This window comes from Pongo abelii, chromosome 15 (genome assembly GCF_028885655.2).
Source record: "Pongo abelii isolate AG06213 chromosome 15, NHGRI_mPonAbe1-v2.0_pri, whole genome shotgun sequence".
In the NCBI taxonomy this organism is placed as follows: domain Eukaryota; kingdom Metazoa; phylum Chordata; class Mammalia; order Primates; family Hominidae; genus Pongo; species Pongo abelii.
Genome location: NC_072000.2, coordinates 95,063,918 through 95,088,407, shown reverse-complemented (window position 1 = coordinate 95,088,407; position 24,490 = coordinate 95,063,918). Strand labels below are relative to the sequence as shown.

Genomic DNA, 24,490 nt, shown 5'->3' with positions numbered 1-24,490 from the left:
ACCCATCTACTTAGATAGGTATAGAACAGAACCAAAAATTGCCAGCAGGGAAAGGTCAGGGGTTTCTTTCCACGTGAGTTCTCCCAGCAGTCCCTACAGCCACCCAGGAGCTGCTCTGTTTGTTCCTTTTCACCTCAAGTGACAGCTCAGGTGCTAGGGAATGAGACTCACATTGGGTAGGTTTGCCATCTGCCCTGGCTTAACATCTCAGGCCCCACGTCTTCAGGGTCTTCCAAGGGATACACTCAGTTGTAAGAATCAGCACACTCAGGGAAGCCCACAGACACAATGTTCCTATCAGGTATTTACAGTTCCTCCCAGTTTGGCTGCAAGTTATCAGTCAGGGGCCATTTTTATCATAGAAAGTGTTGCCTAGTAACATAATTGACATTTTATCTTTTTAAGCTTTCTAGGGAAACAAAACTAGAAAGTTAACCTAAGGTTATTTTTGTTGTTTTTGTTTGTTTGTTTTTTGAGGCGGGGTCTTGCTTTGTCACCCAGGCTGGAGTGCAGTGGTGCAGTCACAGCTCACTGCAGCCTTGACCTCCCAGGGCTAAGCAATCCTCCCATGTCAGCCTCAAATAGCTGGGACTACAGGTGCGTGCCACCAGGCCCAGCTAATTTTTGTATATATATATTTTTTTTAGAGACGGGGTTTCACCATGTTGCCCAGGCTGGTCTCGAACTCCTGGGCTCAAGTGATCTGCCCACCTGGACCTCCCAAAGTGCTGGGATTACAGGTGCAAGCCACTGTGTCCAGCACACCTGAGGTTAAATTCTCAAAAGAAGAGAGAAGGAATTTAACCCTTTGCCCCCATTTGTATTTTGTCTTATTTAATTTGTTTACACTTGTCTCCGAGCATCAGTAGAACCTAAGTTCCACTTGGGCAGGAATTTTGGTCAATTTTGCTTGGGAACAGATCTGTACCTGTAAGCCCCAGTGTCTGGTGTATAGTTGTGCATCCATGAATGAATGAATAAATGGATGCACTTTTTATTTTCAGCTGAGACTGCTGTGGCTCATAGATGTCTATCTGAGAGTTGCATATTGTCTGTAAAAGTAGTTGATGTAACACCTGTGCACGTTGTGCTAGGTGCTGGGGATCTAAGGCCAAATAGGACAGCCCAGACCGGCTTCATGGAACTTACAGCTCCTATTCTTGTTTCTTTGTGGTAAAGCGGGAGATACACTACGACCACCTAGGTCTTCCTGGATATGATCTCATTCTGTTAAAGGAGAATGGTGAGTGCCAGGCATCAAACAATTTCCTTGACCTTAGCAAGAAATAACACATTTTCTGGAAAGATCACAGAGACCTCTGCTTTCTACCCTGTCTTTGTGGTTGGAGGGAAATACAATAACGGTGGCTTTATTAAGTTCCTCAAGCTGGCTCTGAAAGAGTCTTTTCTGGGAAGATCCTAGCCCAGTGGAAGTTTAGTCTTGTAGGCCTCCTTCCGAGGAGGGTGCCTAACCCACACATCTGGATGGGATTCCAGAGTTCCCGCAGCAGGAAAGGGAGCTATCATCTTCCCTGGTTTAGTTGTTGAGAACATTTCCTCCCACAGCCTCCCAGACTTGAACTTTTTTAAGACTTCAAATATGTAGCTCTTCAAGTTGAAACCTCATGGGGTGCAGCTGGACAGAGAAGCCCACAAGAGAGTTTAAGTGTGGCCTCTGCAGGCCACCCCTCAAGGGCAGACCATTGAAATAACACATGAGTGTGGCGAAAAAGGAATTCATATCCTGTCTGGTCAAGAAGGAAGCCAAGTTTCACCCTCTCTGAGCCTGTCAGACTGTGGAGAGCTGTCTTGGTAATTTAGTGACATCTGCATCACAGAGGGGGTCTAGATGTATCTGTTGGGGAAGCAGGGTGGATGGGAAGGAGAGGAGGGGGAAGCACGCATCCCTGTTCTGGCTCTGGCCTAGAGCAAAAGCTCAATCACCTACCTGCCTTTTCCCTTCCCGGGTTTAGGTGTCAAATGCATTAGTATTTTACACAAAGGTGGGCTGGGGGTGGGGACCCAGCTCTTTTCAAGGGATATTTCCTACCTGTTTTAAAAAAATCATGCTTTTCCTCTCCATTCTTTTTTTGCAGCGATATTTTTAGTCAACTGTTAGAGAAAATTGCAGAGAGATTGAGCTAAAGCCCAGAAAATGACTGAGACATCTTGGGATAATTTATGACTTTTCTTAGGATACACTAGAGCCTTCTATTGAAAATGAGAGGGGATATAAATTTTTCTACAAGCACCCACCTTTATATTTGTATGGCAATGTCTGCCATAGACCTGCCCACCAATAAGGAAATCTATAATATGATTGTATGTTCTCATAGCAAATTCCTGCATTAAATTACAGGGTTTAGAAAAGTCACGGATTATTTCTTTTCTTTTTTTTTTTTTTTTTGAGATGGAGTCTCTCTCTCTCTCGCCCAGGCTGGGGTGCAGTGGCACGATCTCAGCTCACTGCAAGCTCCGCCTCCCGGGTTCACGCCATTCTCCTGCCTCAGCCTCCTGAGTAGCTGGAACTACAGGCGCCCGCCACCACGCCCGGCTAATTTTTTGTATTTTTAGTAGAGACAGGGTTTCACCATGTTAGCCAGGATGGTCTCGATCTCCTGACCTCGTGATCTGCCTGCCTCGGCCTCCCAAAGTGCTTGGATTACAGGCGTGAGTCACCACGCCCGGCTGGATTATTTCTTAATTGACATTCGTTTTTTCCACCTTCCTCTGTATTTTGGGTTTGAATTTTTGCTTTTTATTTATGAATGCCTTCTGGTGATGGTTCTCCAGGTTTGGCATGGACACGCTGTATCTTTTTTTCTTCTAGCTCTTCCTCCTTCTGCGTTCCCCTGGCATAATTTGCATCTTCTGTCTCTCTGTTCTGGCTGACTGATGGTTGCGGTAGCTGGTTCTCCTCTGAATCTCCCTGGCAAATTAGCAACAGAAGCAGTGATCCCTGCATCCTGGAAATAAGCAGTTAAAATACCAGGAAGAATCTAAAGCTATATTTTTTCTGAAGAATACCCAGAAAAACTCATTAGCCAGGCTTAGTAAAACCTGAATTACAGATCTTTTTAAAAGATGCAATTATACTGCTTTCAAGTACATTTTGAGCTAGTAAATTAAACACACATACACACACAAAAAAACAAACAAACAAAAAACTCTTGCCTACTCAATTCCATGAATGTTTATTGAGAGCCTGCTGGGTAAGCTCTGGGGATATAAGATGAACAGAAGCATTCTCTGAGCTATGGGAAAGAGAAGGATGTCAATGGACAAAGATTCCTTGCTTGGCCAAACTTTAGTCATGCTTCGAAATCTTCTGCTAGGCCCATCTGTACACTTGCGTGTAAAATCCAGTTTTAGCAAAAGAACCTGTGAAGTCATTTTAGCCAGAATCCCCCATTCTCTAATACCTGATCATCCTCAGTGTCTGATTAGGTTCCTCAGCCACTACCATCCCCCAGGTGCTATCTGATCACCCTGGCCCGTCTTCAGCAAGAATCCTGTTAGATCGGTTTAGCCAGAATCTTTCCTACTCCTCATGTTTCCTCTTAGTGATTTTCCACCCACTGACCCGCACCCTCCTTCTTGGCTGTAAATCTTTACCTGTTTAGGCTGTACTTGGAGTCTAGCCACTCCCTCCCTCCCACTGCAAGACCCAGTTGCAGTGGTCCCTCTGCCTATCGTGATGGTCCTGAACAAAGTCCTCCTTACTCTGCCTTAACAAGTGTCATTGAATAATTTTTTCTTTAACACAGCAAATAATTATATCACCCTGTGAAAGGCAGTATAATGAAGGTCGTACTGCGGGAGAAGGAGAAAGGAGAGGAGGAAGGCGGAAGTATTATAGTTAACTACTTGGGTGAATTCATTAGGTTTCTTAGAAGAATTAACATGTGGACTTGCTCTTTGAAGGAGGGATGAAACATACCGTCTGACAGGGGTCTTGGGAGAAGTGGGTGGGGTGGTGGCCGTGGTTGAATACCGAATCTACAAGACCAGATACACTTTATGTGCTCGTGAGAGACAGAGTTGTGCAGCACTGACTCTGGATCCTGCTCCTGGGTTTACATGCTTGGTCTTCTGTCGACCAGCAGTGTGACCTTGGCAAGTCCCTTCACTTTCTCTCTGTTTCAGTTTCTTCATCTGTAACTGGGGATAATAATAGGACCTGCTTCATAGGATTATTAGGCTGATTTAGAGAGTTAGTAATTTTAATGTGCTTTGAACACATTATCATTACACATAGCAAGTACTATATAAGGGTTTGATAAATAAATAAATCAAACCCTACAGAGTAGAGGGTTTCCAGCTCCCATAGAGAGAAAGGCAAGAATTCGCAGCTAAGAAATCTGGGAAGGTGGCAGCACCAGTGGCAGCGTAGTTTTGGGTCTTCTCCTATATCCACGTAAAAAAAGACACAGCGATTAGAGAGCAGACCCAAAAGCTCAGGAACAACATTTAGAGCTAGACTAGGTGGCAGAGTATGCTCATGAGCCCCAACGTACCAGCTGATGGGGACACACTACCAACAGCTTCACAGCTGGCATATTATTTGCATTTGTGTGCAACAGGGCATCTGATGGGTCTGGGAACAGGAGACCCTAAAATAGCCATGAAGTATTTACTGGGAAGCTTGTCTGGCCAGTTTGAGATTAGCAGCTGAAAATGAGAGGATTTTTGCCCAGCAAGGTCTAAGGGGCCAGAGCAGTCAGGCCCTTCTGATGACTTGAAACTGACTCACTAGGGCTCTGTTCTGGGACTGGGCCCTGCTACAAGAGAAACTGCTGAGAGCAGAGTGAAAATTGATCAAGAAGTGATGTAAGAGATGAAAGAATGAGAAAATAGAGATGAAAATTGGGGAGGGGGAGATAGCCAGGAATTGTCATAGAGGAAGCTGCTATATTTTTTAAAGCAGCTTTGTGTATAATTTACATATTTAAAAACCCTATAATAATTATACAATTTGGTTGTTTTTAATAAATGTATATAGGCAGGGCATGGTGGCTCATGCCTATAATCTCAGCACTTTGGGAGGCTGAGGTGGGTGGATCACCTGATGTCAGGGGTTCAAGACCAGCCTGGCCAGCATGGTGAAACCCCATCTCTACTAAAAATACAAAAATTAGCCAGGCTTGGTGGCAGGTGCCTGTAATCCCAAGTACTCGAGAGGCTGAGGCAGGAGAATCTCTTGAACCCTGGAGGTAGAGGTTGCAGTGAGCCAAGATTGCGCCATTGCACTCCAGCCTGAGCGACAAGAGTGAGACTGTCTCTAAAAAAAAAAAATTACACAGCTGTGCAATCATCTTCACAATTCAGTTTCAGAACATTCCCTTTAGCTCGAAAAGTTCCTTGTGCCTGTTCTAGTCAATTCCTTTTGCCACCCCCTGCCCCAGGCAACCACTTATCTGCTCTGTGGCTCTGTGTCTATAGATTTGCCTTTTCTAGAAATTTTGCATAAATGTAATCATAGAATACGTAGTCGATTGCGTCTCACTTTTTTTTTTTTTTGAGACAGAGTTTCGCTCTTGTTGACCAGGCTGGAGTGTGATGGCGTGATCTCGGCTCACTGCAAACTCCGCCTCCTGGATTCAAGCGATTCTCCTGCTTCAGCCTCCCAAGTAGCTGGGATTATAGGCAAGTGCCACCATGCTCAGCTAATTTTTTTGTGTTTTTAGTAGAGACAAGGTTTCTCCATGTTAGTCAGGCTGGTCTTGAACTCCCGACCTCAGGTGATCTGCCTGCCTCCACCTCCCAAAATGCTGCGATTACAGGCGTGAGCCACCGCGCCCGGCCTGTGTCTCACTTCTTTCACTTGGCATACTGTTGTTGAGGTTCACTCCCATCATAGCGTATATCAGCAGGTCATTCCTTTTTATTGTGGAGTCGTCATTATTATTACATTGTATGGATATACTACATTTTTGTTTATTTATTTACCAACTGATGGACATTTGGATTGTTCTTGCTTTTTGACTATTATGAATGAAGCTGCTGTGAACATTCATGGGCTGATCTTTTTGTAAACATGTGTTTTCCCTTGAGTATATTCATAGGAGTGGGATTAATGGGTCATATGGTAAGTTTGTGTTTCACTTTTTAGGAAACCATCCAATGGTACCATTTTACGTTCCCGCCAGCAACGTATGAGAGCTCCAGCTTTTTTTCTCTTTAACTCTTGGCATTGTCAGTTTTTTGAATTAGAGCCATTCTAGTAAGTTTGTAGTAGTATCAGTAGTATCCCATTGTGATTTTAATTAATTTACATTTTTCTAATGATTAACGGAGTTCAGCAAATTTTCACGTGCTTCTGAGCATTCTTGCTGGGTGCAGTGGCTCATGCCTGTAATCCCTGAACTTTGGGAAGCTGAGGTGAGCGGATCACCTGAGGTCAGGAGTTCAAGACCAGCCTGGCCAGAATGGTGAAACCCCGTCTCTACTAAAAATACAAAAATTAGCGGGGCATGGTGGTGTGCACTTGTAGTCTCAGCTACTCAGGAGGCTGAGGCACAAGAATTGCTTGAACCTGGGAGGTGGAGGATGCAGTGAGCCGAGATTGCTCTACTGTACTCCAGCCTGGGTGACAGAATGAGTCTCCATCTCCAAAAAAAGTATTCTTAGTATTCGTCTGTGGTGAAATGTCTGTTCAAAAGTTTTGCCCTGTTTTCAATTGGATTGTTGTCTTCTTATTTAGTTGTTGAAAAGTCTGTTCTTTTCACATTGGATTGCATTGACACGTTAGTAAAAAAATAAATTAATTTAACATAAACATAAAGGTTTGTTTCTGGAGTCTCTATTTTGTTTCATTGATCTGTATGTCTGTCTTTAAGCCAATACCATACTGTCTTGAATATAGTAGCTTTATAGTAAGTTTTGAAATTTGGTAGTATAAGTCCTCCAACTTTGTTCTTTTTAAAAATTATTTTGGCTATTTTCAGGCTTTTACATTCCCCCATAAAATTTAGAATCAGCTTGCCAATTTCTGTCAAAAAAAAAAAAAAAAAAAGCCTGCCAGGATTTTGATAAAGGTGGTACTGAATCTTTAGATCAATTTGGGTAGAATTGCCAGATTCACAGTAGCAAATCTTCTAATCCAACCCCTCTCCATTTATTTAGATCTTCTTTGATTTCTCTTAAAAATGTTTTGTAGTTTTCAGCTTTTGTATTTTCTGTTAAATTCATTCCTAAGTATTTCATTCACTTCATGTGATTGTGAATTGCTTTCTTAATTTCATTTTCAAATTATTTTTTGTTATTGAAAACTTTTGATTTTTATATATGGATGTTGTATCCTGAAAACTGACTAATCTCTTGAATTAATTTTTATAATTTTGTAATAGATTGCTTAGGATTTTTACATATAGGATCATAAACAATTTTACGTCTTTCTGTTCAGTCTTGATCCCTTTTATTTCTATTTATTGCCTTATTGCACTGTCGAGAATCTCCAGTACAATGTTAAATAAAAGTGGCAAGAGCAGACATCCTTATTGTATTCCTGATCTTAGAAAGCATTCAGTCTTTCACCATTAAGTATGATGTTAGCTGTAGGTTTTTGATAGATGCCTCTTGTCTCTAGTAATATTCCTTGATTTAAAGTCTGTCTTACCTGATATTAATATAGCCACACTACTTCTCTTATGGTTACTGTTTACATAATATATTTTTTTGTCCTTTTATTTTCAACCTATTTGTGTCTTTGAATTAAAGTGTCTCTATCTCTTATACATAGCATATGGGTGGATCTTGGTTTTTTTTATCTAGTATAAACCTTTTTGCCTTTTGAATGGAATGTGTAGTCATACACATTTAATGTAACTATTGATATGATTGGATTTACACCTACTATTTTTGCCCTTTGTTTCTGTATGTCTCATGCCTTTTTTGATTCTTCATCCCTCCTTTCTACCCTTTTTAATGGTTGTTAAAAAATACTTTTTTAGTATACCATTTAAATTCCTCTGTTGATTTTGAACTGCATTTTTTTGGAAGAAAATTTTCTGTTTTCCGCTGGGCACAGTGGCTCACGCCTGTAATCCCAGCACTTTGGGGGGCAAAGGCGGGTGGATCACCTGAGGCCAGAAGTTTGAGACCAGCCTGGCCAACATGGCAAAACCCTGTCTTCACTAAGAATACAAAAATTAGCTGGGCATGATGGTGGGCACCTGTAATCCCAGCTGCTTGGGGGGCTAAGGCATGAGAATTGCTTGAACCAGAGAGGCAGAGGTTGCAGTGAGCTGATATCGTACCACTGCACTCCAGCCTGGGCAACAGAGCGAGACTCCATCGGGAAAAAAAATAATTCTGTTTTCTCTATGGATTATAATATATATCTTTAAACTATCACAGTCAACTTCAAGTTAGTATTGACTTAATTTCAGTACTAGCAACTTCGTTCCAATATAGCTTCATTTCCCCCGTCTTCTTTGTGTTATAAAAACCATGTAATATATTAATTTTCCCTTTACACAATGTTATTTTTTACAGAAATTAAAAGAAGAAAAGATAAAACAATATTTATACAGTCTTTTATATTTACCCACATATTTACATCTCTGGTGCTTTTATTAGTTTATTCCTATATATTCCTATGACCCTCTGGTATCATTTGCTTGTCATCTGAAGGCTTCCCTAAAATTTTGTACTGGGCAGGTCTACTAACAATGAATTCTCTCACTTTTTGCTTAGGTGGGAATGTTTTTATTTTTTCCTCATTTTTGAAGGATAGTTTTACTGGATGTAGAATTCTTGATTGACAAGGTGTTGTTGTTTTTGTTTTTTCTTCAGAAGTTTGAATACAGCCATACCTCAGAGATATTGTAGGTTTGGTTTCAGACCACACAATAATGTCAATAAAGCAAGTCACATGAATTTTTTGGTTTCCCAGCACATATAAAAGTTATATTTACACTATACTGTATTCTGTTAAGTATGCAATAACATTATGTCCAGAAAAGGGTACATACCTTAGTTAAAAAATACTTTATTGCTAAAAAATGCTAACAGTCATCTGAGCATTCAGCAAGTCATATCTTTTTGCTGGTAGAGGGTTTTGCCTTGATGTTAATAGCTGCTGACTGATGGGGTGGTGATTGCTGAAGTTTGGGGTGGCTGTGGCAATTTCTTAAAATAAGACAACAGTGAAGTGTACCACATTGATGGACTCTTCCTTTCATAAAAGATTTCTCTGTAGCATGCAATGCTGTTTCATAGCATTTTACCCACAGTAGAACTTTTTCAAAATTGGAATCAATCCTCTCAAACCCTACTGCTGTCTTATCAACTAAGTTGATATACTATTCTGAATCCTTTGTTGTTATTTCAACAGTGTTCACAGAATCTTCACCAGGAGTAGATTCCATTTCAAGAAACTTATTTCCTTGTATATCTGTAAGAGCAATTCCTCATCCATTCAAGTTTCATCATGAGATCGCCACAGTTCAGTCACATCTTCAGGCCCTACTTCTAATTCTAGTTCTCTTGCTATTATCACCATGCCTGCAGTTACTTCCTCCACTGAAGATTTGAACCCCTCAAAGTCATTCATGAGAGCTAGAATCAATTTATTCCAAGCTCCGGTTCTTGATATTTGGACGTCCTCCCATGAATCACAAGTGTTCTTAGTGGTATCTAGAATGGTGAATCCTTTCCAGAGGTTTTCTTTTTTTTTTTTTTTTTTCAAGTAGAAAAGTTTATCCAAAATATTGACAGTTAGCAGCCTGAAAATACAATTTCTTTTCTTTTTTTTTTTTTCTGGCGCATAAGGTTTTTTTTTAATAAAAGAGAAACTATAAGAATGCACATGAAATTACACTCATTAGAAGAGATTTAATTTTTACATAAACTTGGATTTGCCACTGGTTAGATTTGAGCCCTCAAACATAAACTGTATATAAATAAGGGTTGATGTCAATTAATATTATGCTAGACTTATGCCATGACAAAAGCATTATTAAATAATACCACTCTTTAAGATATAAATTATGTAATTGCTCATAAACATTCTTTTTTTTTCAGGTTGAGAAATTATTATTATTGTTATTATTATTATATTTTATGTTTTAGGGTACATGTGCACAACGTGCAGGTTTGTTACATATGTATACTTGTGCCGTGTTGGTGTGCTGCACCCATTAACTCGTCATTTAGCATTAGGTATATCTCCTAATGCTATCTCTCCCCCCTCCCTCCACCCCACAACAGTCCCCGGTGTGTGATGTTCCCCTTCCTGTGTCCATGTGTTCTCATTGTTCAATTCCCACCTATGAGTGAGAACGTGTGGTGTTTGGTTTTTTGTCCTTGTGATAGTTTGCTGAGAATGATGGTTTCCGGCTTTATCCATGTCCCTACAAAGGACATGAACTCATCATTTTTTATGGCTGCATAGTATTCCATGGTGTGTATGTGCCACATTTTCTTAATCCAGTCTATCATTGATGGATATTTGGGTTGGTTCCAAGTCTTTGCTATTGTGAATAGTGCCACAATAAACATACGTGTGCATGTGTCTTTATAGCAGCATGATTTATAATCCTTTGGGTATATACCCAGTAATGGGATGGCTAGGTCAAATGGTATTTCTAGTTGTAGATCCCTGAGGAATCGCCACACTGACTTCCACAATGGTTGAACTAGTTTACAGTCCCACCAACAGTGTAAAATTGTTCCTATTTCTCCACATCCTCTCCAGCACCTGTTGTTTCCTGACTTTTTAATGATCGCCAGTCTAACTGGTGTGAGATGGTATCTCATTGTGGTTTTGATTTGCATTTCTTTGATGGCCAGTGATGATGAGCATTTTTTCATGTTTTTTGGCTGCATAAATGTCTTCTTTTGAGAAGTGTCTGTTCATATCCTTCGCCCACTTTTTGATGGGGTTGTTTGTTTTTTTCTTGTAAATTTGTTTGAGTTCATTGTAGATTCCTTTCCAGAGGTTTTCAATTTGCTTTACCCAGATACATCAGAGGAATCACTATCTATGGTAAACAGTAAGTCAGAATTACTCCTTGACCCTTGGGCTACAGAATGGATGTTGTGTTAGCAGGCATGAAAACAACTTTTATCTCCTTATACATCTCCATCAGAGCTCTTGGGTGACCAGGTACATTGTCAGTGAGCAGTAATATCTGGAAAGGAATCCTTTCTTCTGAGTGGATCTGAACAGTGGGCTTAAAATATTCAGTGAACCATGCTGTAAACAGATGTGCTTTCATTCAGGCTTTATTGTTCCATTTACAGAGCACAGGCAGAGTCAATTTAGCATAATTCTTAATGGCCCTAGGATTTTCAAAATGGTAAATGAGCATTGGTTTCAACTCAAAATCACCAGTTGCATTGGCTCCTACAAGAGAGTCAGCCTGTCCTTTGAAGCTTTGTAGCCAGGCGTTGACTTCTCGGTAGCTATGAAAGTCGTAGATAACATTTTCTTCCAATAGAAGGCTGTTTCATCTACATTGAAAATCTGTTGTTTACTATAGGCGCCTTCATTAATGATCTCAGCTAGAACTTCTGGATAACTTTCTGTAGCTTCTATATCAGCACTTGCTGCTTCACCTTGCACTTTTTTTTTTTTTTTTGAGACGGAGTCTTGCACTGTCACCTGGGCTGGAGTGCAGTAGTGTGACCTTGGCTCACTGCAACCTCCACCTCCCGGGTTCTAGCTATTCTCCTGCCTCAACCTCTGGAGTAGCTGGGATTACAGGCACCCACCACCACGCCTGACTAATTTTTTGTATTTTTAGTAGATACGGGGTTTCACTATGTTGGACAGGCTGGTCTCGAGCTCCTAACCTCGTGGTCCGCCCGCCTCAGCCTCCCAAAGTGCTGGGATTATAGGCGTGAGCCACCACACCTGGCCACCTTGCACTTTTATATTCTAGAAACAGCTTCTTTCCTTAAACCTCATAAACCAGCCTCTGCCAGGTTCAAACTTTTCCTCTGCATCTTCTTCACCTCTCTCAGCCTTCAAAGAATTGAAGAGAATTAGGGCCTTGCTCTAGATTGGGCTTTGGTTTAAGGGAATGTTGAGGCTGGTTTAATCTTCTATCCAGACCATGCAAACTTTTTCCCTATCAGCAATAAGGCTCTTTTGCTTTTTTTAAAAAATTATTTTTATCATTTGTGTGTTGACTGGAGTAGGCACTTTTAATTTTCTTCAAGCAGTCTTCCTTTGCATTTTCAACTTGACTAAGTGTTTGGTACAAAAGGCCCCACTTTCAGCCCATCTTGGCTTTTGGCAGACCTTCCTCACTAATCTTAATTATTTCCAGCTTTTGATTTAAAGTAAGAGATGTGCAACTCTTCCTTTCATTTGAACTTTAAAGGCCATTGTAGGGTTATTAATTGGCCTCATTTCAATATTATGTCTCAGGGAATAGGGAAAACCAAGGAAAGGGAGAGAGATGGGGAAATGGCTGGTCAGTGGGGCACATATACAACATTTATTGATCAAGTTTGCCATCTTAGGCGGGCATGGTTCGTGGCACCCCCAAACAATTATGGTATTATCAAAGATCACTGATAACAGATGATGAAAATAATTGATGGTGGTATTATTAGTATTATTCTGAAACTTCTCATATAACACGGAATAAGGCAACTGAATAGTTATGGAATGTTCTAATTCCATCATCCCCTGTGTCCTTGAGAATGAATATTCTTGCTATGGAAGAAAGGAAAAAGCAGATTTAAGATAGAAGTAGTCTAGGAAAAACTGTAGTCCTGAATTTGAATAATCAAATTGGAAATATCAGTATGAAATCTGAGGTATTTGTGTCTATATATGTGTGTGTGTGTATATGCATGTGCATGTACACACATATATGCATGTTTGTGTGTATGTGTTTATATGTGAGAGAGAGAGAAGTTCTCGCTAAGGTGACTGAACTATTAGCAGTGAACATCCCTAGCTCCTAGATTTTGATCTTGAAGTATCAGATTTCAATAAAAGAAACCTCATGCCAGTTCTGGGGCAGGAAATGAATAAGATGAGCCTGAAACACCTTTACCTACATCCATATAGCGAAGAAGGTATCAAAGATTCCTAGGTCATTTTAAAAGGACTCGGGTCAAATATAGGATAGTTTGAATTTCAAGAAGGGTAAAAATTGCAATAGACTAATCAAATAAGCTTAAGTTCATGAGTTCTAATTCAGTATTTTGAAAACTAAGCAAATAAATGGAAAACATAAAACATTTTACTATGTGTACTAAGCCACTGGAAAGCCAAATATTAGATGAAACATCTTATAAAAATTATTCCAGGGCTGGGTGCGGTGGCTCACCCCTGTAATCCCAACACTTTGGGAGGCGAGGCGGGTGGATCATGAGGTCAGGAGATCGAGACCATCCTGGTTAACACAGTGAAACCCCATCTCTACTAAAAATACAAAAAAATTAGCCAGGCGTGGTGGCAGGTGCCTGTAGTCCCAGCTACTCAGGAGGCTAAGGCAGGAGAATGGTGTGAACCCGGGAGGTGGCGTGAACCCGGGAGGTGGAGCTTGCAGTGAGCCGAGATTGCGCCACTGCACTCCAGCCTGGGCGACAGAGCGAGACTCCATCTCAAAAAAAAAAAAAATTATTCCAGCTAATAAATGAAAATGCAGTGGGAGAATTAGAATGTCACCACTTAGTAACTCCCAGGAGATTGATGCTGTAAGTGTTGAGTACCAAGGGCTGCTAATGTCAGAACAAGAGCACAACACTGCTGAAGTCTTGCCAAAGGGATCGACCCTGAATTGATCAAGCCTTCGGATCCAGCTGCCAAATTGCAGGAAATACAGAGAACAGAGGCACGTATTGAACTGTAGCATGAATGTGCAGTTTTCTAGCCAGTGGGAAACTCTATAGGCTGAACAGTTCAGGTTTTCTCTAGCAGATAAGTTGTAAAAAAAGAGGTAGGGGGGAAGGTGTAAAGTAAGAGTGATTTTAAAGAATCATCAAGTGAAAAAAAGTGGACAAGGCTATAGTGTAGGGATGCCTACATGAGTAACAAAGCAATTAACCAGAAAAGTCAGGGTAGTTGTTACTTTTAGTTGGAGGGGGCTGTTCATTGGGATATGGTGAATGGCAGTGTCTTTATTTTTTTTTGGTGGTGGTTACATGGTGTGTGCCTTCTAATAGTCCCCTATGCATACAATTATTTTATATGGCTTTCTGTATCTATATTTTATCGAATAAAATATTAAGAAAGAATTGAGGAGGTCAATGAAATATGGGCTAGAAGAGTTACCCAGCAGAGGGCAGGGAAGGGAATCCTTGCCCTGGGAACCCAGAGGCCAGGAGTCAGGTCCTGGCTCAGCCCCTCCTAGAACTGTTGGGCCAGACTCTTTTCTTCTCTCTCTGGGACTCAGTTTCCCTCATTATCAGTTGCGAGTAACAAATTCCTGCCTGTGTCACTAGGTTGGTTGGCAGATCATCTGGAATAATGAGTTGGGGAATGGCATGGAACCAGTTAGTGGTATCTCAGAAGAAGATGATGGCTGACCTTTCCTGGGCAGTGACTGTGCCCTTTCATCCTCACAACAGCTACATGAGTAGGTGTGCAGCTGGATCATACTCCATTCTAGTGGGAGGGACCCAGTCTCTGTCCTGAAGAAGCCCAGTCTCTTGTGGGGACTTTCTTGATGAAAGAGTGGAATAATTTTAATTACCGTGTCAGTGGTTTATTAGTAAATGGCAGCTCCTCTGGATGGCTTAGAGGGGCTTGAAAATAGCTTATTCCCCTGAGCAAATTAAATATTCTCCTCACAGATCATGTTTGCTCTGCTGATGTGCTTAGCAAAGCTTTTTCTTTTCTGTAGATAGAGCCAAGGTAAACCTGAGCTTCCCGTCGGAGTGAGTGAGTGTGAACTCTGACTGGGAAAGCCAAATAAATGAGGTGCTGTGCGATGAAAGAATTGACTTCAGAAGGTTGACTTGTGGTCAGAGCATCTTCTGTGTTGTCACCATCTTATCAATGTTAGTCTTTTTCCCCGACACCATCTTTCTTTTGAGCCCTGTTTCTGCTGTGAAGCTCAAACGCCTCAGCATAAATTCTCTGCTATCCCTTTTGTCACCCACTCCCAGTGGGATCCCATCCCCTTCTTTGCAGCCAGATGTGTCTAGGTACAGAGACTTCAGCTGGCCTGTGCCACTGGGAGCCTTCCCGGGCTGCTCTCCTGTCCCTGGGATGCCTTTGTTTTGCGTCATAGGAGGTAGTCACATTTTCCAGTTTGACTGCAGGCTTCTACATGACAGGGATCATCTTCACCTTTCCTTAGCACTGGCATCAGATAAGGCCTGAGTTCAAATCCCAGCTCTTCTGCTGTGGGCTGTGTGATTATGGGCATGTTCCCTATTATTTCTAAACCTGTGTTTCCTCATGTATAAAGCTACAATTGAGAAGAAGAGTTTAGTGTAGTACATCATGGAAACCAGTTCTGATTCTGCACTGTTTTCTATTAAACCAAAGGTTCACAATCACACCAGTGGTTGCTTTTGGCTTTTAGCCAGTAAATGTTTGTATGTGGAATGAAGGGCCAGATGGTGGGAAGTAGCAGCTGGTTGGGGAAAGGCGGGGGATTCACGTGTTTTTGAGCATGGAGTCAGAAGCTTTCCAGGTGCCATCTCATTCAGTATGGCAAGTAGGTGTTACTCCTGTTTTGCAGATGAGGAAGAGACAAGATGAAGCCCATTGGCCAGTCCTTCCCCATCTCAGTGCATGCCTGGCATCTGGTACTTGTTCCCCTTGCCATGTTCCCAGATGGCTCACATTCCATGCTCACTTCCGGTCCTTCTTCTCATGAGCCTCCTCAACCTTTGCCCTTTTTGTCTTCTCTCCCTAGCAGATTTGCCTTTCCCAGGCCCAAGCGGGTTATCTGGTCCCACTCCTGAGAATGTGTGACAATCCCATTGGCACCGTGCTGTCTCAAACCGAGCAGCACTGCTTTGTTTCCCCAAGAAAAATATTAGAGGCTTTTATTTACCAATTTAATGGCAAAGAGCCTCCCTTCCCTGTTGAGTTTCTATGTTATGGTTTTGAATTGGAGGCCTGTAGGCTTGCGAGGCCTGTCGTCCCACAGTCTGTCTTCACCCACCTCTGCCACCTGCTTGGCTTCTGGAGCCATTTGGACTACTGACCCCTGCACATTTAATGTTTTTTTTTTTTTTTTTCCTTTCTTTCAAATGATCCCCTTGGATTTTTTCTCACTGTCCTAGCTTTGAAATGTGGTCCCCAGAGTTGTGTTGGAAACGCAATTCTCCTGTCAATTGAATGGAAGTGAACGTTGCACTCTTATCCTCACACTCAAACTTCCAGCTCAAGTGCTTGTGGTGCGTTTGGAGGGACTTTCCTCCCCTTGACATCCTTTCTGCCTTTTTTTCCTCTCCACAGCCCAGTTGAGTGGATGGACAGGGTGGCCAGAAGTTCTTTTCCTATGTGACTTTGCCACTCAGAATTGATGAATGAAGTCATTTTGTTAGCAGGACATTTCTACCTTCCAGATTTTTTTTTTCTGCACCTTTCTGGACTGTTAAAAATGAATATTGTTGGCCTGTGCCCATCAGTGTTCTGTGCAGCTAATTGAGCCCTGTTTTATAAAGCAGGCTGACGGGGACCCCGCCCTCATACTTGTCTTCCAGCTCTGGCCAGGTCTGGAGCAGACACTTCCCCAGTGGAAGTGGCAAGCTTTCCTCTCCAGCTTTGTGTTATGGGCTCGTAAAGCTTTGGTGGTTCACTTTTGAGTTCACATTTTTTAGTGTGATCTGGCCCTTCTTGATGAATTCAGAACAGTCTCCACATGCTCACTGTGCAAAGTGTGATGGAGCAATCAGGATTCACGCCTGCCAGACACGCGGTCATCTGTCCGTGCCCCGCCCCAAAGCCATGGCTGGAGACTGTTCCCCTCCCCCCGTCAGGGGCACCAGCACTTTTAGGAGATGTCACATCATTTCCCAGGAGGGTGACCACAGGGCCCCAGAGAAAGTTTTTTACTGTTCTTACCTGACATGGGTTGTTGTCTTTTGTCATTGTGAGCCAGACCTGGGAATTACGTAGGGAGTTCCTGGGACGTGGTAGACTTTCAGTAAATGGTAAAGAGGATCAATGAATCAAACTGGAGAATACCTTTTTTTCCTTCAAAATTAAATGACTTCAAAGAAGTAAAGCAGGTTTTCATATGCTATAAATTGACTGGAAAATAGATTCCAGAATTCCAAAAGTTTTTTTTTTTAAACAATGGTAGGGTTTTGAGGCTAACAGAAGTAATAATGGCAAATACTTACAAAGCACTTCCTACATGTATTGACTAGTTTAATTCTTACAACAAATCAATGAGGTGGGTACAGTTCTTACTGACTAATTTAATTCTTACGACAGTGAGGTGGGTACAGTTACTCAATGAGGTGGGTACAGTTGTTACTGACTAGTTTAATTCTTACAACAGTGAGGTGGGTACAGTTACCCAATGAGGTGGGTACAGTTGTTACTGACTAGTTTAATTCTTACAACAGTGAGGTGGGTACAGTTACCCAATGAGGTGGGTACAGTTGTTACTGACTAGTTTAATTCTTACAACAGTGAGGTAGGTATGGTTCAATGAGGTGGGTACAGTTGTTATTTCCATTTTATAATGAAACTGTGGCACAGGCGCTTGCCCAAGGTCAACAATTAATAAATGGCAAAGCTTGGACTTGAACTCATGCTGTCTGGCTCCAGGGTCTGTAACCACGACTCTATTTTGTCTCTTTATGTTCAGGTATATAGATAAGCGTATGGATTCCTGGGTGAAGGACAATCCGTATATGATAGATAAGTTCGGATTGGTTTGTTTCAAGTATTGAAGGATAACACTTTGAAAGATAATCCTTATATGATAGATAAGTTCTGATTGGTTTGTTTTAAGTATTGTTAGGTTGAGGAGTCCAAGTGTGTTTGGATACCGTTAGAGTTAAACTGAACATCATTAAAATACAAGTTCATGAGGACTCACGTCTGCTGACTGGCTTACCATTGCGTTCACTGTGCCTCACTTTTTAGTGCATAGCAGGTATGGGTGTTCTCTCTCTGTCTTTCCATATATATATATATATATATATATATATATATATATATATATATATATACACACACATACATATACATATATACACACACATATATATATATACACACACAGATATATATGGAGAGAGAAATATATATTTGTGTGTGTATATATATATTTTTCTTTTGGAATGAGTACTGATATTCTTTGACTCATTCCCAGAGGTTGAAAGGAAGGATGTGAGATGGGGCAAGCCTTTCAACACTTCGTGTTTCTCAGAGACTCAGAGCTTAGGGGAGTGGAGGGAACAGGTGAAGGGCAGGCGAGTTGCTCTTCTGGCTGGGCTGTCAGAGCAGTCTGGCCACCTTTCATTCATAGGCCTTGTGCACGCCTGTTGGAAGGACTTGTTTATGTGTTCCTGTCCTGGCCCATGAAGTATGAACTCCAAGAAGCCACTCTCTGTGACTTCTTTGACTCTATGTGTCTGGTGCCACCTACACTGCCTGGGCCGTAATCCCTACTCCCTGTACTGTGTGCCGCCTGGCCGGCTGACCAAATGTATAATTGACTGCTTTTGTCACGAGGAAGCCTCAATTGCTGAAGTAGTCCAAAAAATGTTGTTAAGCCCAGTACAGCTCTCGTTAGGTTTGAGGTGAGACATCCGGAAGCCTCGCCTGCTTGTTCTCATCCCGGCGTGGATGGCTGTCACACCCTCCGTCGCTATATCCAGGCTGCAGCTGGCTTGCTCCGTGGGTAAGAGAGAGCCCTTCGCTAACGAGGCCAAGGTTGTGGGTTTGATCCCTGGCCCCTGACTGCAGCAAGCCATCTGTCTTCACAAATGCGTGTCATTGGATATGAGGAGGACAGTGTGTACAGAGGGGGAAGCTGGACTCCATTCTGGGAAAAACAGCTCCCTGACAGCCGGCCACGGTGTCCTTTTGGACTGTGAAGGGTATCTGTTCTTCTCCCACTTTCCAGATCTGGGTATCTGGTTTTGATTTCAGACTTTTTCAAGATAGATGATGCTAAGGGTTACATAAATTCTCAAGCCTGAGAACTAAAAGTGATGGATCTAGAAGATACATGGTATGTATCTGCTTTTCCAGAGTTGTGTTGACAATATCCAGAATGACATTGTCTTTGTCAACACTTATAACTCCAGAAAAGCAGACACATACCATAAGGGTATACGTATATGATGATGGGATGTATCTCATGGTATACCAAGTACCTGCTTTAGTTGTTCCCTTTGTAACTAAGATAACTCTTTTCAGCAAGGAGATGGGGAAAGGGGTCTGGGAATATAAGATGGTGCTCACTCTTTTCTTTCTTTTGGGGATGCCCAGCTTGTTAAACATCACGGGTACCGGCTGGCCCTGTGAGGCAGTTGAGACGAGGAGTGGTGGGTACACAGGGGGCCTTTGCTTTCACAATGATTGCAGTTTGTTTGGTGAATAGATATAAACTCAAATGAAAATCAGTATGGAAAGGTAGAAAGTGCTATCTAGGCTGGCCTCAGCCCTGGGTCTTGACCCTGCAGACAGAGGAGCATGTGTGAAGGCACAAGGGCAGGAAGGTTTCCCTGAAATGCCTGGAACTTTTCTTTAAAAACCTCAAAATCTCCATTATCCACGTAGCTCTCTAGAAACTGTTAGGCTGGGCATGTCACTGGTGTAGGAGTACTGCTCCCCCAGGTCTCCACGCTACAAGGAAAGTCCCCGAGGGCATACTAGGCTATTCTAGTTAAGAGAGTGCAGTGCTTTGCTGCCTGCTGGACTGTGTTCAGTGAGAAAGAAGGAGACAAGAAACGGATAGGAAATGTATCCCCTCGTGGTCTTGGTTCATTCGGCTCATGATGGTTCTTTTTCATTCAACAAATATTAATTGGGTGCTTCCTGTATGCCAGGCTCTGTTTCAGAGGCTTGGGTTATATCAGTGAATAAAGCCAAGGCCTCTGTCTTGGAGGCACTTACATTTTTGTGGGGATGTGAAGCCATCTAAGCTCCCTGAGGCAGGGATGGTGTCCCCTGCTCAACAGTGTGTCCTCAGGGACCAACCTGGCCTCTGCTGAGAAACATTGCTCAGTCATTGTGGAAGTAACCTACTGCTTCAGCGTTTCGGGAGTGCTGGTTGGTGAGAAGAAAACATGGAGAAAGGCAGACGGTTTCTTTGCTCTTAGAGATCTACTGGGTTGATTTATTGTGTTTGATCTTTCGTTATAAAATTCTCAGCTACATAAGAGAAAAAAATATTGAATAGACTCTAGCAGGCCACCTTTTCCTCATTACCCAGGAAATTGACCCAGTCTTTTATTCACACTACTACTTTGAGTTTCCACGACAATGACAGGTGATATTGAATTTAAGTGTATTGGTGGCTGGGTCAGATTTTGAGGTCTGAAGATAACTTGGAAGGACAAGTTAAAGGGAAGAATTGTCTTTTCCCACCCTACTCCCAAGAAATAAAAGGAGAAATAACAACACAACAAAAATGTATTGAGCTTGTTATTGAAGTAGGCACTCATCACAAGCTGAAATGATTCTCATGTCCCCAAATTTCTCTAGCCTTGGTTTTCCATTTTGATTTTGGAGCTCTGGCTTTCTTCCCATTTACATTTCCTCCTTGGTTTGATTACAGAGGGACAGATGGCAATATTAAAGAGCCGAGAATGTGGTTCAGAGTCATAGAACAGGACGAAACCAGGTGCGGTAAGCTTGTACATTAGAATGTACATTTCAGAGCCTGGAAAGGTGCTGCCATGGGGCCCAAGGGGGAACTGGAACCTATCGCCAGGATAGAGGGTCAAGAGGGAGGGTCGAATGCTGGCGAGTCAGCAGACAAGCCCTGGAAGGAGGTTCAGCAGGAGGAGGATAAAACCAGATGGAAAAGATAGGAGAGAAGAAAAGATGGAAGTAGGTCAAGGGAAGAGTAGACTATGTCCCCATGAAAAGTGGTAGGCTTTCCTGCCATTGGGAAAACAAGGATTTGAATGAGAGCAAGGCTGTGGGACTCTGGCCTGAGCTCTCCATAATGGGCTGAGGACAGTGATGTTGGTGAGCCTGTCAGGCGGAATGAGCAGCTGGCGCTCCGGGGACCTGCAGGCCCTTTCCTCCTTGGTCCCAGCCGAGCTGTTGGGAACCATTCCAAGTGGAAGGAAATGCACCCAGCTCAGGAAGCTTGTGAAGTAAAGTGCAGGAGATGAACCCCAAGTTCTGACAGCTTGCCAGAGTGCCCGCTGCGTGAATGCTGGCAGGAACATTTGTTTTGAGAATAGTTTACCATAATGAATTCTGACATCATTGCACTCTCTCAGGCAAGGGTGCTGAAATGGAATAAATGACCTAATGTCAGGGATTTGTGGAAACCCTCAAAACAGGGAGATTGGGAGATTCCTTGGCTCTCTTATCTTCATTTTGAGCGGAGTTTTAAGCAACAGTTCCTTCTTAGATACTTAATTGATCTCAACATTTTAAGAATTAACTAACAGTTTGGAGATATGAAGGCAATCGTGTGGGTTTTGTTTGCCTCTCTCAAATTGGGTTATCTCATAGCATTTGGAATAGAATTCTTGGAAGTTAACTTCCTCTTTTTTTTGTTCTGATTATCCGTGTACTTGAACATTTTTCTTTTTCTGCTCTCATGGCAATAGTGGAAGTGATTAGTTGAATAAAATTATGTGATTTAAACATGTTTGGAAGACAGGATTTCCTGGGAATCGTGCTTTTATATTTGGGCACTTTGAGATGTGCCTGTTTCACCTCTTCTTGCTGTCCGATTGATCTGTGGTGGGGCAGGGACCCTTCTGGGTGCCGCATTCATTGCAGTGGGCTGTAGCTTCAGGTCTTCTCAGCTCTGTGGTTACTGTGGCTTCTTTGTTTACAGGCAGATGCTTCCCAGCTTGAGGAAGAATTTGCTTCTGAATCTTAAACTCTCTCCAGGAATAAACTGGAAACAGTTTGAGAAAAACTTGTATTTGCTTCAAAGGCTTAATCGGGAATACGCACCCAGTGACTGGTGTTGCCTCATCCTGCTTGGCCTCCTTCGGGGCGGAGACTTCCTCTGTTCCTCCACCAGAGGGCCTCGGTCCTGCACGGGAGAAACCGTCTTGCACCTTAACGGGGGAATTGAATTTCTCTACCCATCATTGATCTCTTTCGGCAGCCCAGGGCATTACCCGCATTCACTGGACTTCTTCACCTGGGCCAACGGATTTTCTTTCCAGCTTTGGACCAGTAATGAGTATCTCATTAGTTGTCATCACTGGGACACACAGAATTTATGTTATAAATATATGAAGTAATTTGCATATTAATGATGCAAAACATAGACCTGAACTCTTGGATTCATATTTTGTTTCTTCCTCTAGAGTTACACTTCTGTTTTAGAGCTTATGTGTACCCAGGAAGGTAACAGAGTATGGTAGAAAGCTCCCAGCTCACTCTCTCACTGGGTCTGTGAGCTTGAGCAAGCCCTTCACTTCTGTGTCATAATGGACCAGATTCTGTTGGATCATTTATAGCTGGAAAATTCTGTGCTTCTGTAACTGTCTAAGTAGCTCATTCTGTTTCCTAGGACACTGGAAACATTCTGAATGACCAGTTCCTATTTGTAGGCTTCCCTGGGTTACAATATTTAGGTTTGATACTGCTTATTCCAGGCTTGATTTCTACCTGGTAAATCAGCCCCTTCAACCAGGGTCTCCACTTATGTTGCCTCAGTCACAGCTTATTTCATACAATTCAAAGTACCATCCCTTCTGTACCCAGTAGGAGTTTAATCCGTGATTCTGGAACAAAGTTAGACTACCATATCCATTCCCATCCTTTGTTTAGCTGTAGCTATTTCCTTCCCGCCATGTTACTTAAGAGAACTGAGCTTCAGTCCAAAGCAAATGTACTTTGTTGCCTGTGAACATGGGTCCCATAAAAACAAATGAAGGAGAAAGCAGAGTAGATTGCATGTCCCAGGGCCTGTTACCTAATCTTTATTCACGTCTCTGTTAGGTTTCCTTTAGTGCTGCTTGGCATCCTGAGCACAGCTTCTCTTTTTATGCCACCGTCAAGCTTCTGATCTGATATCATCTGATATGTGTGGGTGAGAGGACTATGGGAGTATTTATGTACCTATGCCAATAAATCATTATCTTAAAGTTCTGGGGCCATTCTAGTGCATGAGAGCCCTGGGATGTCATGTAGGTATAAGATGCGAATTAATAACCCTCATGAGTGCTTGTAACTTACAGAACCACATCCAGTTTAGTACCTTTGCGCGATTCAAAATGTCATCCAAGAAGAGAGCCAAATACCTAGAGCATCTGCCACGGCCTGCAGAGGCTGGCTGACACGTTTGCACTGGCTGACCCACGCTGTGGCTTTTTGGAAAGATGAGATATGTTCTAATGAGCAGGTTATATATATCGCCAAGTTATGTCATAGGTGGTGGCAGTGCTTAATGTAAAGGGATCGGCTGGGGAGCGTTCCCAGCTCAACAGGCTGGATGCAGCTTTCAGAGAGGAGAAGTGGGGCTTGAAAATATTGACGAGGATGTTACAAAATAATTATTTGTCTCTTAATGAAACATGTCACCAAATGTGTCCCTGTGGGGTGTGAGTGGCAGCGAGATGAGGTGTGCTCTGCTCACACTCAGGGAGCTCACACGCTCACTCTCAGAAGGGGCCTCTGACCCTTTGCTTCTTTTTTTCAGTGTGGGGTTTGGAGGGGGGTTGGTTTGATGAATTTACTGGGTTTGATAAGTTTATGTTCTCAAAAATGCAGAGTGGTTGCTTGGTGGAGTTCCTGTTTTTTTGTGCCTTCCATCTTCATATTTTATCCTTACCCATGTTGCATACGGTGCTTGCTCATATTCCTGTGCCCTGTTGCCCAGTGTTGTCTCCCACCTTTTAAATGAAAATATAGATTTCAGTCCCACTCTATAGAGCCATTGAGAGTTTGAACACAGACTCTTCTAAGGTATCTTGCTTTTTAATTTGTTGGCTTCAACTGATTTTCAAATTTTTATTTTTTAGAGAAAATGTGCTAGGGGTTAGAAAACACAAAAGGCCATCAATCTTAGGTCAAATGTTTCATTTAACCAAAGATGGCTAGACACGTGCAGAGTAATCGTTTGCTTAAAATCTAGCCAACAGCTTTTATGCAGACAAAATGCATTGAAACGTGCATATAAAATATTTAATATTAATACATGCCAGATGAAAACCGTCAAATTCTGTGTCCACACAGGAACTTGACAAGAGGAGTCGGAAGATTTAGAGAGCTTCTCAGAGCAGTTGAAACGAGAACGACTCAAAACCTGCGAATGGTAAGTGTGACCAGTGACTTGATTGAGGCCAGCAGGGCACTTGTCTCAAAGGTATTTACATTCATATGTTTTTACATTTATGTATTATAAATATATGTGACATATATTTATTATAAATATAAATATATATGTCACTGGGC

The 24,490-nt window shown here is 42.2% G+C and overlaps 1 protein-coding gene across 11 annotated transcripts in view; it reads left to right on the top strand.

The window, feature by feature from the left end:
* TTC7B (tetratricopeptide repeat domain 7B) overlaps positions 1–24,490 on the top strand; it is a 297,044-nt gene that overhangs the window by 99,411 nt on the left and 173,143 nt on the right. For all 11 annotated transcript variants that reach the window (XR_010137010.1, XM_054530407.2, XM_063715700.1 and 8 more), the window contains exon 6: positions 24,272–24,350. Coding sequence is in view for 10 of the 11 variants with exons in the window: in XM_054530407.2 (XP_054386382.1) it covers positions 24,272–24,350 (79 nt within the window). In the remaining variant the exon portion in view is untranslated. The remainder of the gene's footprint in view (positions 1–24,271; positions 24,351–24,490) is intronic.